The 17,686-nt window shown below is 46.0% G+C and overlaps 1 protein-coding gene across 5 annotated transcripts in view; it reads right to left on the bottom strand.

Moving 5' to 3' along the window:
- Positions 1 to 17,686, bottom strand: part of LDLRAD4 (low density lipoprotein receptor class A domain containing 4) — a 505,135-nt gene that overhangs the window by 8,660 nt on the left and 478,789 nt on the right. For all 5 annotated transcript variants that reach the window (XM_006164060.3, XM_027766527.1, XM_027766526.1 and 2 more), the window contains one exon: positions 291 to 344. In XM_006164060.3, coding sequence (XP_006164122.1) covers positions 291 to 344 — 54 coding nt within the window. The remainder of the gene's footprint in view (positions 1 to 290; positions 345 to 17,686) is intronic.

The following is a 17,686-nucleotide window of genomic DNA, read 5'->3' as shown; positions in this document are numbered from 1 at the left end:
AACTTGGAGATGCAGCAATGAATCTTGCCATGATATTTATAAATTGTGGTCACACTTGCCAAGCCACGGTATTAGTAGCTTACGGGATCATGTAAAGATCAGTGATTCTCAACCTGTTTTCTGTAAGGAGCTTTACACTAGCACAGATAATCCCTTGAAGATTCTATGGGAAGTCCCTAATCCTCAAGTGTTCGTCCTTGACCCCCAGCCCCAGTGCTGTTACCAGGACTTTCCTCTTCCTGCCCTCCAGCTGCAGCACTGCAGCCAGCACCACCCTGGCCACCCCTTACCTCTGAGGCCCCTGGTCGTTGCACGGAGCTGTCTGAAGGCCACAGGCACCCTTCCTGGAGTGAGGGAAGGGAAGGGAGGTGGGCAACAAGATACACCAGAAGAAAATCGTTAGTTTCATATAGAAGCAGCCACACCCAAAAATATAACCCTGGCTTTTTGAAACAGGAATGACATTGCTCTTTTGACAGTGAGAGACCTGTTTGAAACATGGAGCAAGCTAGTCGATGTCTTTTTGATTAAGGCGTCTAGTAGCACATGGTCAACTGCGTGTTTGAGTCCCACACCAGGAGATTTGAAAAACAAGCTGGGCATGTGTACATTTGTATCCCACAACCCAAAAGGAGGCAGAGATGGAGGAGAAGGGATTGTGGCATGACCATGCCCCGTGGGGGTGCTTTCTCACTTTCCTTCTCTCTCTCTCTTTATCCCCACAACCCTTGCTGTGAGTGTACATGCCCTCTAGAAAATTAAAACAAAACAGAAAACACAGAGCAAAGAGGAACTGGTCCCTTTTTATCACTCACATCTAAATAGAGGGCTGTGATCAAAAGAGAAAATTAGGAAGTTTAGGTCTTGGCCATAAAAGATTTGCTCAAGTTGTACCCTTGTGTATTTAAAAACTGTTGATCATCAAACAGTCACTCTCTGGATTTGGGCAGTTTCTGGGCTAACTAAGCTCTTAAGCAGAGGCCAGCTCCATGCAAATGTGCACCCCTAATACCTACCAAGAGCCAGCCCTACCTTCTGTGGGTGCCTGGCTCTGAGGTAAGCAGTGGCCACAGCCAGGCACTATGCAGACACAGACATGCTAGCTGCCTCTCAAATCTACAACCGAGTGTCCAAAGCCTCAATGCCCTTCCAGCATCTTCTAGCAACTTCACTCTTCAGTCTGTATGCTTGCAAGGCAGGTGTTACTTGATATCTAGTTGTCTAATTTTTTTTTCAAAAATGTGTGGCCAGACCAATAAGGTGATAAGCAAACAGCAAGCATTATTAAAGGTCACTTCTAACACTATAGCCTTGTTTACAAAGTATTCCAGGGTGTTACCTCTTTTGAACCCAAAGTGTTGGCTATCAGCAAGGGTCTCTTGAGCTACTAGCTAAAGGTCTATTACTGTAATAAAGAGAGTGAGAACTCTTAGGGAGTAGGGTTGGATAGAAACTTGTATTTTTAGATTCCCAGGAATATGTATATTTAAGCTGGGATGATCACGCAGCCTCCCGAGAGCCCCAAAGCACCCGTAAGATAAAGACCTCCACAGTAAAACACACCAACTCTTCAGACATGAAGACCATCTCGTTCTTTTTTGTGGGTTATCATTCTAATATAAATAGCCCGTTTTGCCCAGTCGTGGTGGTGCAACACTCCACTATGCTGGAAGTCATATGGAAGGTCTGGGTTCAGTTTCCTAGTCAACTTGTATACTCCTATTAGGCATCCCTGTGATCCTAGCTGGGTGGGAAAGGCTGATGGTGGGACGACTGCAGTGTGAGACCCTCTTGAGGGTATCTCTCTCATGAAAGGATAAGTAAACTAAAAAAAAAAAATAATCCCCTTCATTGCTAAACAGGGTGTTTACCCAATACATACAACTTGTTCCTAAGATACGCACAGGACATCATGGAATCAGTAGCAAAAATATAGACTGACCTAGCTATGTTTAGAGGAAGTGCGGGCTTAAGGGTCTGACTATAAAATTATGTAATGGGCCGTTACAGCTCTGGCATGATGACAGGTGAAACAACAAAGTCGAATCAAATGACACGACTGACCCACCACCCCCACGCACAGTCTTCACCGGAGGCTGGCGCGGCCCCACAGATTCCTGTTCCACTAGGTTCCAGAGTGTTGTAGCGACCCTCGCGCCACAAACAGCTCGCCACACTCATTCCTGGGAGTTTATAGGATTCTTGTCTCGCCCTTGCCCTCAGGCTAGCCTGCCACTCACCCTTGCTGCTCCCCTAGGAGCTCCTCTCTGGGGACCTCAGCACCCAGCTCTAACCTGTTCCTGAGTTTTCAGCACCAGATTGCAGCATTGTACATGCCATGCGCTGGCCAGAAGAACCACAGCACAAGCTGGAGGTCCCAGAAACGGACTGCCATAACCTCCGCAAGGGCTTTACTTCCCTACTCGATGTTAGCAAAACTGGCAAAATGTGCCAAGAGCGCCGCGCCCGGCCTGCTGCACCTGACACCTGGCCCGTCTTGTACTTGCTCTCTCAGGCACTGCCCTGTTCTGGAGATACCCGCCCCAGCTCTCCTAGGCCACCTCCTCATGTCCCCGCAGCCCTGCACTGGCTGCAGTGGTGGAGTCTTTGAGCCCAGGCGTGGGCCCTCCCCTCTGTGAGGGGGGAAGGCTCTCCCCAGCTCCTACGCGTGAACATGACCACTCATCACTCCTCTGAGTCTCGCTCTCACTCCTCTCCCCAATCCCACTCCAGTTGGTCCTGCATTGACCTCCAGAGAGCTCTCATCCTTCCTCCTGAGAGTCATTGGTCCAGGGTCCCACTGCCCTCCCCGGGTTGCAACACAGTGTGTCAGGTCAGAGGTCACCCAGAAAACCCACAGCTGGGTTGGTACCCTGCTGCAGTTGGTGTAGAAGGCGGCTCAGTCTACAGCCCACTGGTGTCTCTCCGACAACGAGGAGTCCCCCTCCCTCTAGGAACCCACAGCACCCATAACTAAATTATAGTTGCTGGCATTTTATCATTCTTGTTCATCATCTTCTCTATATGTATATTTAAAAAATGACAATAGACTTTGGGCCATCAGGTGGCATGGAGATTGAGGCAGCTGGATCCTACAAGGCCAACAGTGTGGTTTGAATCCCAGACCCGGCGGCTTGAGAAACATGCTAGGCTTGTGTGAGTGTGTACCCAAAATCCGGAGAGGAGAATGGAGAAGAAAGGATTGTGTCATGGTCATCCTCCCTGGGAGGTGATTTCTCACTTTTCCACCCTCTCCGTCTCTTTCCAGTGAGTGCACATGCCTTATAAGCAAAAACTAAAGGAGGTAAAAGAAAGACACACACGGGGTCAGCTAGGTGACGTGGTGGTTAAGGTAGCTGAATCCCCACAGGGACAACTGTGCAGTATAGGTCTGACCGAGCAGCTTGGAAACATGCTGGATGCATGTACATATGTTCCCAGAATTCCAACAGGAGACTGGGGGAGAAGGGATTGCAGCATGGCCCTCTTCCCTGGGGGTGCTTTCTTACTCTCTCACCAGGGAGTGCATGTGCCCTATAACACATTAAACACACACACATGAACATTCATGTGTTCATACACGTTCAGCACACACACATACACGTGAACATTCTCCCTCATAACAACATACAACAAAGTTATCTCAGGTAAGACAAACCCCCGGTGTTCCAGTCTAGTTGCTGTCCTGTCTCAGGGGCCGCGACTGTAGACGTTCATGGTGCGTTCTTCTCTAGGACTAAGTCTTTTAAGATACATTTCCAGGGTCTACATGCTTCGTGTATAGTAATCATTAAGCTTATTAACTAAATAACTAAATTCTCTCTTAAACTTAACTATTCTGTCCGAATCCTTTCTATCCTCAGTGGATAGAAACCTGTCTCCTCAGTGGGAGAAGATTTGCTAGAGTCGAAGGCCTGCGCACCCATCACATGTCCCTTTCCTCTAGAGCAGCACTTAGGGGGCGGGCTGGCTCTGCAGCCCTCAGGAAAGGCTCAGCCCAGGCACAGGGAAGTGCATATAGTTCCCTCTTCTTGTCTGCTCCATCCTGGCACATTTTCTAGCTGCATCTCACTGAGAGGTCCTGAGGTCAGGGAACAGGGAGGCCTTGCGGGTTCTCCGCTTGTACCTCCCTAGGCATCTTTCACCAGGTGACCTTCCTCAGCTCACCATCCCCTGGGCTAGGGTATGCACATGTGTGGGCCACACAAAAATACCTGTATCCCATCTGCTGCAGCCATTTAAATAAGGGTCTAACCATCTCCTGTGTATATTACTGGCTAGGATGACAAAGGGTGTCTAGCCCTGAGGTCTCCACAGCCTGAGAACAGAGCCTGGAGTGGGAGGGAGACTATGGGTGAAAGAAGATCCAGGCTATTCCTGCCTGGAGACATTGCTGCACATCTGCCACTGGTCATGGTCTGGAGGAAAATTTCCTGCCTCACATTCATTTCTAGCAGGAATAATAAAAAGTCCAAAACTGGGACAAAATGCATCTTTAATTCTTCACCCTAATTCTTGAACAGCTTTCTTTTAAATAATTATTTTATTTATTTTACTGTATTTATTTTTTAATTTTAATTTGACCAGAGAGGGACAAGAGTGAGAGCAAGAGATAGAGAGAAGGAAAGTGAGAGAGCAAGCCACCAGTTTCAGGACTCGAACTGTGGTCAGCCATGTGGGAGTCCAGCAGCACCCATCACATGTCCCTTTCCTCTAGAGCAGCACTTAGGGGGCGGGCTGGCTCTGCAGCCCTCAGGAAAGGCTCAGCCCAGGCACAGGGAAGTGCATATAGTTCCCTCTTCTTGTCTGCTCCATCCTGGCACATTTTCTAGCTGCATCTCACTGAGAGGTCCTGAGGTCAGGGAACAGGGAGGCCTTGCGGGTTCTCCGCTTGTACCTCCCTAGGCATCTTTCACCAGGTGACCTTCCTCAGCTCACCATCCCCTGGGCTAGGGTATGCACATGTGTGGGCCACACAAAAATACCTGTATCCCATCTGCTGCAGCCATTTAAATAAGGGTCTAACCATCTCCTGTGTATATTACTGGCTAGGATGACAAAGGGTGTCTAGCCCTGAGGTCTCCACAGCCTGAGAACAGAGCCTGGAGTGGGAGGGAGACTATGGGTGAAAGAAGATCCAGGCTATTCCTGCCTGGAGACATTGCTGCACATCTGCCACTGGTCATGGTCTGGAGGAAAATTTCCTGCCTCACATTCATTTCTAGCAGGAATAATAAAAAGTCCAAAACTGGGACAAAATGCATCTTTAATTCTTCACCCTAATTCTTGAACAGCTTTCTTTTAAATAATTATTTTATTTATTTTACTGTATTTATTTTTTAATTTTAATTTGACCAGAGAGGGACAAGAGTGAGAGCAAGAGATAGAGAGAAGGAAAGTGAGAGAGCAAGCCACCAGTTTCAGGACTCGAACTGTGGTCAGCCATGTGGGAGTCCAGCACCTTAACCACCACGTCACCTGCTGGGCCCCTGTTTTCTTTTTTCAAGTGCCTTTCCAGTGCTTGCTCATTTGCATGTATTGAGTTTTTATATGGTTGTAATCATAATATAGTATGGTTTTGTCTTCTTTTTGAGCTTTATTGGGATATAATTGATAAATAAAAATTGCTATCATTACTTCCATTTTAAAAGTTATATAATAATTTATTTAACTATTCACTGACAATTGTTCTTGCCCCCATTTATTCACTTTTATAGGAAACTTCTTTCTCAGGTCTTTCACCCCACAGCAGATGGGAGACACTGTAACTTCATGGCCCTATGGTAGGCAGGACTGAGGCCAACAGCCAGAAACTGCCCCTCTAGTTCTGGAGGAGCAGCCAGAGCCCTGGAGACTGGTTAGATGGCACCCGCTCAGAGCCATCTCCAGTCACTGCACCGAGACCATCACACAATGGCCACCAGCCAGCTCCTTCTCGCTAGCACTTAGACCTCTGCTGCCAGTGGAGCCTGCTGATTCTCGCATGCCCTTGGTAAGTGGAGAAGCCCTCTGCCTGCTTTGGGAATGACTGCTCTGTAATCTCTGTTCTCCAAGGCCCTGGGCAACGTGAGAGGCTGTGGAGGGTTCGGAAATGCATGGATATGGTCCCTTGTCTAGACACCTCAGCTTCTTCATCTCCAAATCTAGGGAAAACATTCCAGGGCAAAGGGACTCATTATAGACTGGCATCTTGTCAGATGGCAGCCTATCTGGGTCCTCATTATGGAACAATTTTAAGTTCAACAATGAAGGCACTAATGATCTTGGCTAAAGCTCATATTGTTACATTGTGTTATACTCAGAATAATCTATGAAATGCTTCAAGTAACTCACAGAATTTTGAGCAATAAGAACAAAATTTTGGTAATAATTTCAGTTTTCAATGCATTCCCCCTTTTGCAGGTTGTTTTCTTGTAAGAATACCAACCAAAAGGAAGAGAAGCATTCACCCATCTGTTCATTAATGACTTTGTTATACATTTAGTGACTACTTCCTAGCAGCACACCTCAACCCTGTTCCACTGCCATGCGTGAAATGCTGCACATTTCTATGGGTGGGGCAGGGACTCTGACCAGCTCCCAAGTTCTAGCTGTCACTTCAACCCCTTGTTCCACTCAAGAAAGCATTTTGGAATGTAAGTGGGTTAGAGGACTACTGCTGTATGGATCACTTTGAATCGACTTTAGTTCATTTTTCAAAGGACATTATTTTCAAGTCACACACTTTTATCTATTATCAGTATGAGTTCCTTGACACACACAGGCCAATAGGCCACACCACAACTGTTACGCCTGCTCCAGGGAGCCTTCAAGAGTGCAAGGGTGAGGGAGGTGGGTTTCAGAGTCCTCTCTGGATGTGCAGCACCTTGCATGCACATTACTTACGCTCTAGCTGTTTCCCTGGAACAAGGGTGCTAACAATTAAGGATGGTCATGACCAATTATCCAGTCACTATCTGATACTACACCGAGGGATGAGAGGACTATTGGCCTAGATAAAAGTTGTAAGGTAAGGAGACTCTGAGGTGAGAAAGACCGAGGCTAGCATCTTGGGCTTGCTATGTTTCAGTCTGGGACTTGAGGCAGCTCACTCAGAGTCTCTAAACCTCAGTTTCTTTATTTGTAAAAGGAGGCTGTCATGAGGCTCAAATACCATACATGAGCATTCCTCAACCCAGGGCCTTGTACATAACTGGTATTCAGTAAATGGCAGCTCTTACCATTACAGGCAATGTTATCTGTGGTTATGCACAATTAAAGGGGGCTTAGTTTTCCAGGATCTCTTTTAAGATATCTTTCTTAAAATAATAAGATAACTGGAATTTCCTTATTCTTATTTCTTAATATTCTTCAGGTGGTATTTGGAATGGAAGGGCTGAGGGGTGGGGGCTGGAGCAAAGCTGCATTTGCCTCGCATTCCTCCCTTCAGGAGTTTTCTCAGAAGGTAAGCCAAGACTTTTCACAGACTAGTTCTTCCCAGGGGCTCCTGACTACTTGGCTGCAGCAAACCCTGGGTGCTATACAGAGAAGGCTCACAACTACATAATAACTATCTGCGCTTTTAAAACATCAGCCAGGCTGGCAACCAGCTGCCCACTGAGGAAATCACCACGTTACAACCGCCTGCATACCAGGAGCAGCTCCTGGATGTCATGATGTCACACGGGGACAGGGTGTTTTAAAATGATGTTACAGCATCCAATTTAGTGATAAATCTTTCTTTCTTTCTTTTTTTTTTTTTTTCCCTAAAATAAAATCTTTATCGTGAGTGAATACATTGCTGTCATTCTCTTGCTAAAGTACTAGAATCAGAGGAGGATGAGAACCTTGTCTTCTGGATCTGTGAGGCAGCTGGCAGAGCCTGGAAGGCCGTAAACATGACAGGGCCCCCCAGCCTAGATCCACAAAAGGCACAAAGCCACACACAGAGACATGTGTAAAGTTTGTTTTCTATGCTAAGATACTTCCAATCATAAACCCAAGCACTCTGGACTCTTGCTTGGCCGTGGCAGTTGCCTCCAAGAGCAGGCCTGGGAAGTCACTAGGTTTGCACCCCAGGATCTCCATGTCCACCCTAAGTGCACTTGTGATTGGAGCTGACTGAAGTGTGGGTGGGTCACAGCATGAGCACCCTGCTGGGATTGCCTGTCTCTCATACACAGAAGAAGGAAACTTAAAAAAAGAGATATCCGCTGATGAATTCACTTTGCAGCCATAATATTAATACAGAATATTAGTCTATAGTTTTCTGTAGCTGATGTTTCTTATCTGGCTTTGTATTAGGGATGCTGGCCTTACACAATGAATTAGAAGTAGTGTTTCTACCTCTTCAATGTTTTGGAAGTTTGAGAAGGACTACTATCAATTCCTTAAATGTTTGGTAGAATTTATGAGTGAAGCTTTCTGGTTCAAAAATTTCCTTCTTCGGGAAGTTTCTGATTATCATTTCAATCTCCTTGCTAGTTACAGATCTACTCAGGTTTTCTGTTTCTTTGTGATTCAGTTTTGGTAGGGTGTTTCTAAGAATTTATTTGTTTCATTTAGGTTATCTAATTGGTTGGGGTGTAATTTTTCTTGTAAGTCTTTTCATTTCTGTATCTTTTGGACCACTTTTGTGCAAATGATTTATTTTGGATTCATTAAAAGGAAATAACCTGCGACCATGACTCACTGAGGATTCCACTGTGAACTGGGGCTTGCTGCTATGGGTCCTTTGCACTGTGGCCATGTCTGAGGCCACCCCCATGCCCTGGACCTTCCTAGACGTAGGCTGTCAGCTCACTCTCCTTTTCACACAGAGGACCACGGTAATCATCAGATTTGGGGACTGGAAGCAGCCAGGGAGAACATCTAATACAGTGTTTTTCAAACTGTGTTTTGCCACCTCTCAGCTGGCTGAAAATCCACTTAAGTGGATTACAACCAGCATGCCAAAAATAGAATAGAAATTATCTGAGTGTAAGTATTGAGTTGTAAAACTGCCTTAGTTGTGTATATGAGGATTGTTAGTTGTAATGAAAAACATGTTTCTTGTTTTATTCATGGTCAAATACAATGTGAAGGCCTCTGGTTTTAGCCATTATCCCTCATTTCTAATAGGAAATCAGGTAGGTGAAATAGCCAGGTCACAGCTGAATGTCTTGATTTCTACTCAAGGGCTCCTCCCAGTGAATAAATGTGCTTATATGGCCTCAAACAGTTGGAAATCTATTTTTCACACCATTCCAGGGTGTGAATTTCAAAGGCAGAGGTGGAACTGATCTGTGGGAGCTCAGCAAACCTTTACCTTCTGTTAAAATCAATCCTCTCTCATTTCCTCCTTTTTCTCATGCACCGTCTCCATCCAAATGTTTTCAGTACTGCGTTGTGCCCTCTAGATGGCAGTAACAGCTTAGATGTAAAGCCAGTATCACCGGGTGCCAAAGACTGTTCTTTCCAGCATTTTCCCTTTTATTCCTCCTTGGGAATCTATCATCAAGCTTCTTCTTAAGACTCAATATTTCCCTCCCAACTTCACTCAATCTAGGGCACATCCCTTAAGAGAAAAGAAAAATCATACAGGAAAGTCTGTTGGGAAGAAAAGAAAGGGAATTCTTTCTATTTCTAGAAAAATACAAAGGATAGGGGAGGGAAAGCAGTTATGAGATGCCTGTTTCAGTTTGGTGCTGGGAGAGAGTGAGCAATCAGATTTCAAGAGAAACCAGCTGGGAATTGGAAAGCTCAGGGCAACAGAGAAATGAGGACCTACACACGGTGGGCCTAGGAAGTACCTTCCTGGTTTCAGCACCCATTGCCTCATTACTGTGTGAGAGGAGGCCTTGGCACAGAGGTGACTGTTTTTTCTTTTTTGGGGGGTTTTCTGCTATAGGGCACGTGTGCTCGCCATTAAGAGAGAGAGAGACAGAAAGCGAGAAATCACCCCCCAGGGGGGATGGCCATGCCGCAATCCCTTCCCCTCCATTCTCCTCTCGGGACCTTGGGCACACACGGACATGCGCCTAGCATGAGTTTTAGCCACCAGGTCCGGGACTCGAACTGCGGTTGACTACATGGGAGTCCAGCGACATAGCCATCATGCCAACTGCTGGTCCCCAGAGGGATTGCTTTACCCTAGGTCACAGAGCTGACAGAGGATTAACACAGAGCCAGAACAGAGCTCTGGTAAGGTCTCCAACAAAGGTCGCCCAGAAATACAATCATTGAGCGAGAGATTGATGAACTAATTTTCCAGTACAAACCATCCCAACTTTCAAGGACTAAGTGAAAAATAATCAGGCCCAGCCACCATGGTACAGGTGATAGGGTGCCACCCTCAGTGTTGGGAGCCATGTAGAAGACCAGGGACTCCAACGTGGGGTTGGCCTGAGCGTGCTCAGTGTGTTCACATGCCCCCACATGACCCTGGCTGGCTGTAAAAGGGGGGCAACATGATGAGATCCTGTTGAGGGTGCCTGTTTGTGTTTGCCTCTCTTTCTGTCTCTCACGAGAGAAATGAAGTAAGATACAATCACAGGGGCTGGCAGGTGGCATGGTGGTTAAGGGCACTGGACTCCCACATGGCCGACCGTGGTTTGAGTCCTGGATCTGGTGGCTTGCTTTCTCACTTTCCCTCCCTCCCTCCCTTGCTTTCTCTCTCTCTGTCTCTCTCTCTCTCTGTCCCTCTCTGGTCAAATTAAAATAAATAAATAAAGTTAAATAAAATAATTCTTCAAAAAAAGGATATAATCATAAATAAATACATAAACTTTACTATTAGATTATTAATGTCTTACCTATTTAAAAGGGTACTACAAATTTGTTTATAAAACTGTTTGTACATTTTGCTTGAAAATATTACTTTAGCATATTTTTGCCATAATACAAATGTTCAGATGAAGTACTCTGGGAGTCTGAATGTTCAGAATATTATTGGAATTGCCTTCAGCATCAGTTTATGTGAACAGAGGATGTTTTGTAATTGCAAAAGTAATAAATACATAAATACATTTTTACCATGAAAGTTTTAACACCACAAGACCGTGTCCTTCTTCTTGTCTCCTTCTTAGGAGCACCTGTCAGCTTGCCATGGTCCTAGCTCTACAGAACTGCTGTGTAACACAGACATCAGTCTCACCAATTGAACAAAACTCTGGCTATGCTCAAATACCGTACCATTTAACTTGGTCACCCACATCATTCATAAGAGCTTTTTAAAATTATCTATTTATTTCTTTCATGAGAGAAAGAGACAGAAATATAAAGCAAGAGAAGGAGAAAGAGAAGTACCCCCGACAGGGTACCGTAATCCATACCCAACCTCATCTAGTCTGGATTGGGGGCAAGTGCTTGTGTGTCTAGCATGTACAGGGAGGCCTCAGGATGTGAACCCAAGACCTTCCCATGTGGGTCCAGCATTGCAAGAGAGCTGCATTACCACTGTGCCACCCTTTGGCCCCAAGACTTAACTCTAAATGGATTTTGGCTAGTACCAAAAATCAAATCTATTCTCAGAGAAATAATAGGGGAAAAAAGACTTATCCAATGTGGAGAACTAAAAAAGAAGAAAAAAAAGAATTTCCCTTGACATTAAAAAAGAATGATCTGTAAGCTCTTAAGTAATTCCAACTGTTCTGAGCAATGTGGCAGAATCAGCAGAAAAGCTAACTGAGCCACTCGCATTGCTTTAAAGACAATCCTTGGCCACTAAAAAGCTCTGTCTGCTTTGGTTCAGAGGAGAATCTGCTGCAAACAGCGATGGTCCAGCTTCCTTGTCCCATTGTGCTTAGGAACTCGGCCTTCAGTTTCTCTTACTTGAAGGGAGACGTTCTCATTTAAGGTGATGTTAAAAATAACCTATCCTATAATGCGTCAATCAGATATGCCCTCAAGTAGAACATTGAAATGACCACACTGGCAGCTTGATTCCATGAACACCTTCACCCATTCAGAGAAAGAGGGTGTGGCCAACTTGTGCTGGGAGTATTGAGTCAGGCACTGACCTGCCCCTTGCCATCCACTTGGCACCTGGGATTGTAGTTTCCACAACTCATGAAATGATGGAGAACTGTTACTGGACAAAAGTGACAACAAACACACCTGGTCTTATGGTGCAGCAAGAATCTGCCTCACCATCTTATTCACCACAACAATGCCAAATGAAATCTGTGGCTTCTATCAGAAGCAGGCCTATGATAGCTGCATGCAGGTAGTTAGCAGAAGCCCAGCAGTTCATTTTTTAGGACCTTATTGAAAACAGTTAATTTCCATCATTTTATGAATGTTTTTCTCAACACAATCTGAAGCAGGTAGAAATTAGAAAAGACAGGAACTCAGTGATTCAGACCTTCAGGTACAGTGGGAGTGAACAGACGTAGAGCGATCCCAACTCCTTATGAACTTCGCTGGACCCCAGGACACTGCCTGTGGGCTTCTCAAACACCCATGGGCCTGAGGCCATCTGGAGGCTTCTGCTTAGAGAGGGCTAGGGAGGGTGCGGCCCAGGCTGAGTTCAGGCACACCACCCTGGGAGGTCTGCCCACCATGAATTCTGAGCCCAGCTTGGTGGGTTCCTGAGCCCCTTCTCAGAGTTGTCCTGGCTGTTAGTTACTTACCCAGAACTATTTATGCACTGGCCACCCCTGTTCCCAGGGCAGACAGGGAGGCTGCAGGCAGAAGGGCTGCAGCACACATGACTGGGGAACCCATGGCCTCCCCTGCCCTCCTGATTACAGGCTCTAGTTACACGGACCCTGCCCTGGGCAGATGACTGCACAGCAGGGCTCACGGAGACCACACCAGATGGGTTCCAGACACTCTGTATTCTGTCAGGATACATGTTGAAACTCCTCATCTAGTAAAGATGGTCTTTACTTCCACAAGGATGTTCTCACTCATTGTTCTGAAAAATAGGAGCCCTCAGTCCATCTTAGTTTTTGCCCTTGTGGTAGAAGCCTGAATACTGAAGAATGTTTCCTCTAAAAAGCATCCACCACTGTGCAAATCGATAAATAGCAATGACTCTCGCCTCTGTGCTGAGGGGTCCTGTAGAGAGATGGGACTAGAGCCAAAGGTGAGACCCATCTTGAGTGACAGCTGCTTCACGGTTGGATAGCAGGCTGGAATAGAGGTCAGTGTGGCCCAATATGCTACCTTTTCAGAAAAAGATATGAAGTCCAATTTTTATGCAAAATCTCCCAAGTTTTGAAAGTTGGGTAACATTTCATAAGCACGCCCTGTAGGGCAAACCACAAATACCAGCCAGGCTCCTGGCCAAGTCTGCAACTTCTCCAGAGACAATCTTCTGAGTACAGACCCATGCCATACCAGGGCATACTAGATCTGAGAAACACAAGTTTCTATACTAACCACAAATTCCTCATCCTCCTTTCCAACAGCCAGGGGCCATTACTCCCGGTGCCTGGCCTGTGTCTCCCTGTGAAGCTGGCATGACAAAGACAGCCCTGAGTGTCGGGCTGTCATTGTTCTTCCCCAAGCTGTTGAAAGATGGTCTCCACGAGGAGACCCAGGCACCTGGAGTTTCACTATTGATTTAGTCCCTATAGCAGTTGGTAATAAAGAAATGTCTGATGTGACCCTTCCTTGTTTAGTTGAAATTGCTATAGCTAGTTTTAGAGGTCAAGAATGGTTGAGTGTCCACAATTTGATATGGTGCAAACTCAGTGAAGATTGCTGTCCTTCTGCTCCTCAGTAGGTGGATGGGCTCATCTGCAGGCCAGCAGCCCACTGCACCAAGGCTGTCCCCTGTTTCAGGTGGACCTGCAGGGCGGGGCAGCAGACTGTCAGGAAAAGCCACACAGGCCTCCTCTGGCTCTGGCAAGAAAGGTTCCAGCCACTTGTGCAAACATCTCTCAGGGCTATGTTTGGAATATTTATGTCCTTTTATTGTTTCCCTATTACTTGGCAGCCTAAGATAATGAAAATAAATTTAGATGGTCTTAAAGCTCTAAAATTACATAAAACAGGCTCTAAAACCCAAGCTGAGACTACCTCAAAAAGAACACAAGAATTTATATCATACCATTGCCTCCTGCTGTTGTTTGCCATTATTTAAACATATACTTTTCTTGTCATTTAATTTAAGCCTGATTGCTATTTTTCATTTTCATCCAGAAATGGCTGCTTCCACCAAATTCGGGGCCAGTATCATCTCATGCCTGGGTTCCCCTGGAACACGTGGTGTCTCACAGAATTGTGATGAAGGCAGACGGGCCTCAGTGATGCCCATCAGGTCTCTCAATGTGCACTGTTCCAAACAGAAAGCAAAGGGATCGAGAAGGAGGTGGCAACATGAGAAAGAACAGGCCGGGGCTCCTCACCTGCAAACCCCAGGGAATCTTGCTGGACACTTTGGCAGAGAAGGACTGTAGAGAGAAGCTGGCCCGGCTGCCATTTTTCAGAAGAGGACTCTGTTCCAGAACCAAGGATATTCAGAGCTACTGAGATCCTATCTTATGAACCTCAGTCTGGCTTTTCTCTTCGTTCGAAGTGGAGAGTTTATTCATGAGGAGAGGGGCAGCTCACATCACGTAGTTAAGCTTCCTTAACCAAATAAGAATAGCTATGTATTCAGCCTCCTTCTCAAAAATGAACCCAGCCATTGAAATGTTATTTTTCCATCTTGACTATCAAGTCTTCTGGCAGAAATGCATACACATAAATTTAACCGATAGTGTTAAACCAAATCACCTAAGAGTTGACAAATTAGACGCCCAGCTCTTCTCACATCAGTTTAAAATACATTCAGCTTTTCCTAACATGCTCACAGAGACTTCACGGGACTCTGTAACATGGGCCAAATGCTCCCAGATGCGAATTGGTCCCAGCAATGCACAGACTTGGAATGATGAGGCATTCCCCATGGAAAGACCAGTAGGAACATCCCACACCCACAAGCTGCCAACTAGCAGGCCACCAGGTGTGCAGGATGCTTGGGAGAGCATGATACTGGATCTAAGATGACAGGTAAGAGAACTGCAGAAGATCATGGGTGCTCCGAGAATAGAAGCAAGAGCATGTGGACAGACATATATGGAGAGTCTCAAACACACACTCATCTTCACCAATCACCTTGCTTCCATGCAGTACAACACATAGCACCCGGGGGACCCAGGAAGTGTTTACTGACTCTGTGGATGCCTCAGAGCCAGCCAGAGGATCCACTCACCCTCACAGGGAGCCTCTCCCATCAGCAAAGCACCCCTGGGCAGGGCAGCACAGCACCTGTGGGGTCAGGTACTCCACTTCTGCACCACACACATTTGGGACCAGGGCATTCTTTGTTGTGGGGGCTGCTCTGTGCATTGTACATTTAGAGCATCCATGCAGCACTCCATCCTGGTTGTGACAACTCCAAATGCCTTAGACTTTGTCAAATGTCCCAAGGGAGTAAAATCTCCCCTGGCTGAGAATGACAGGTGTTAAGGCTGCTCTCTTGATACTGTATACAAGGAATGGGCATTTCTTACAAGGTGTTAGGGAGGAGACGCAGTCAACTAGGAGGCAGGAAGCCTCACTAGGGTATAGGCAAGCATTCCTGGGTGGAGAGGTCTGAGAGGGTACCTTCAGGGAGGGGGTCAGGGACATAGTGGAAGGTGTGGTCACACTCACGGTATTATCTAGGTGGGTGTCTGTGTCCAGGAGAGAAGGGGCTTTCTTCCTCATTCACTCTCTTCCTTTCCTTGGAACTATTAACTAGGCTAGTAGTCTTAGGAAGTGGTGCTAAGGTCAGGACTGAAGTCACCTCTGATCAGTACATTGAAAAGCATCTAGAGTTTATGAAATCCTTGCTAAGCTGTGCAACAACCGCAGGTCCATTCTTTTATTTATTTATTTATTTATTTATTTATTTATTTTAGAGATTTTTGCTATAGGGCGCGTGCACTCACCAGAAAGACAGAGAGAGACAGAGAGATAGAAAGCAAGAAATCACCACCCAGGGCAGAAAAAGATATGAAGTCCAATTTTTATGCAAAATCTCCCAAGTTTTGAAAGTTGGGTAACATTTCATAAGCACGCCCTGTAGGGCAAACCACAAATACCAGCCAGGCTCCTGGCCAAGTCTGCAACTTCTCCAGAGACAATCTTCTGAGTACAGACCCATGCCATACCAGGGCATACTAGATCTGAGAAACACAAGTTTCTATACTAACCACAAATTCCTCATCCTCCTTTCCAACAGCCAGGGGCCATTACTCCCGGTGCCTGGCCTGTGTCTCCCTGTGAAGCTGGCATGACAAAGACAGCCCTGAGTGTCGGGCTGTCATTGTTCTTCCCCAAGCTGTTGAAAGATGGTCTCCACGAGGAGACCCAGGCACCTGGAGTTTCACTATTGATTTAGTCCCTATAGCAGTTGGTAATAAAGAAATGTCTGATGTGACCCTTCCTTGTTTAGTTGAAATTGCTATAGCTAGTTTTAGAGGTCAAGAATGGTTGAGTGTCCACAATTTGATATGGTGCAAACTCAGTGAAGATTGCTGTCCTTCTGCTCCTCAGTAGGTGGATGGGCTCATCTGCAGGCCAGCAGCCCACTGCACCAAGGCTGTCCCCTGTTTCAGGTGGACCTGCAGGGCGGGGCAGCAGACTGTCAGGAAAAGCCACACAGGCCTCCTCTGGCTCTGGCAAGAAAGGTTCCAGCCACTTGTGCAAACATCTCTCAGGGCTATGTTTGGAATATTTATGTCCTTTTATTGTTTCCCTATTACTTGGCAGCCTAAGATAATGAAAATAAATTTAGATGGTCTTAAAGCTCTAAAATTACATAAAACAGGCTCTAAAACCCAAGCTGAGACTACCTCAAAAAGAACACAAGAATTTATATCATACCATTGCCTCCTGCTGTTGTTTGCCATTATTTAAACATATACTTTTCTTGTCATTTAATTTAAGCCTGATTGCTATTTTTCATTTTCATCCAGAAATGGCTGCTTCCACCAAATTCGGGGCCAGTATCATCTCATGCCTGGGTTCCCCTGGAACACGTGGTGTCTCACAGAATTGTGATGAAGGCAGACGGGCCTCAGTGATGCCCATCAGGTCTCTCAATGTGCACTGTTCCAAACAGAAAGCAAAGGGATCGAGAAGGAGGTGGCAACATGAGAAAGAACAGGCCGGGGCTCCTCACCTGCAAACCCCAGGGAATCTTGCTGGACACTTTGGCAGAGAAGGACTGTAGAGAGAAGCTGGCCCGGCTGCCATTTTTCAGAAGAGGACTCTGTTCCAGAACCAAGGATATTCAGAGCTACTGAGATCCTATCTTATGAACCTCAGTCTGGCTTTTCTCTTCGTTCGAAGTGGAGAGTTTATTCATGAGGAGAGGGGCAGCTCACATCACGTAGTTAAGCTTCCTTAACCAAATAAGAATAGCTATGTATTCAGCCTCCTTCTCAAAAATGAACCCAGCCATTGAAATGTTATTTTTCCATCTTGACTATCAAGTCTTCTGGCAGAAATGCATACACATAAATTTAACCGATAGTGTTAAACCAAATCACCTAAGAGTTGACAAATTAGACGCCCAGCTCTTCTCACATCAGTTTAAAATACATTCAGCTTTTCCTAACATGCTCACAGAGACTTCACGGGACTCTGTAACATGGGCCAAATGCTCCCAGATGCGAATTGGTCCCAGCAATGCACAGACTTGGAATGATGAGGCATTCCCCATGGAAAGACCAGTAGGAACATCCCA

The sequence above is a fragment of the Tupaia chinensis genome, unplaced genomic scaffold (genome assembly GCF_000334495.1).
Source record: "Tupaia chinensis unplaced genomic scaffold, TupChi_1.0 Scaffold143584_1, whole genome shotgun sequence".
NCBI lineage: Eukaryota > Metazoa > Chordata > Mammalia > Scandentia > Tupaiidae > Tupaia > Tupaia belangeri.
This window is presented reverse-complemented; position numbering and strand designations above follow the sequence as displayed.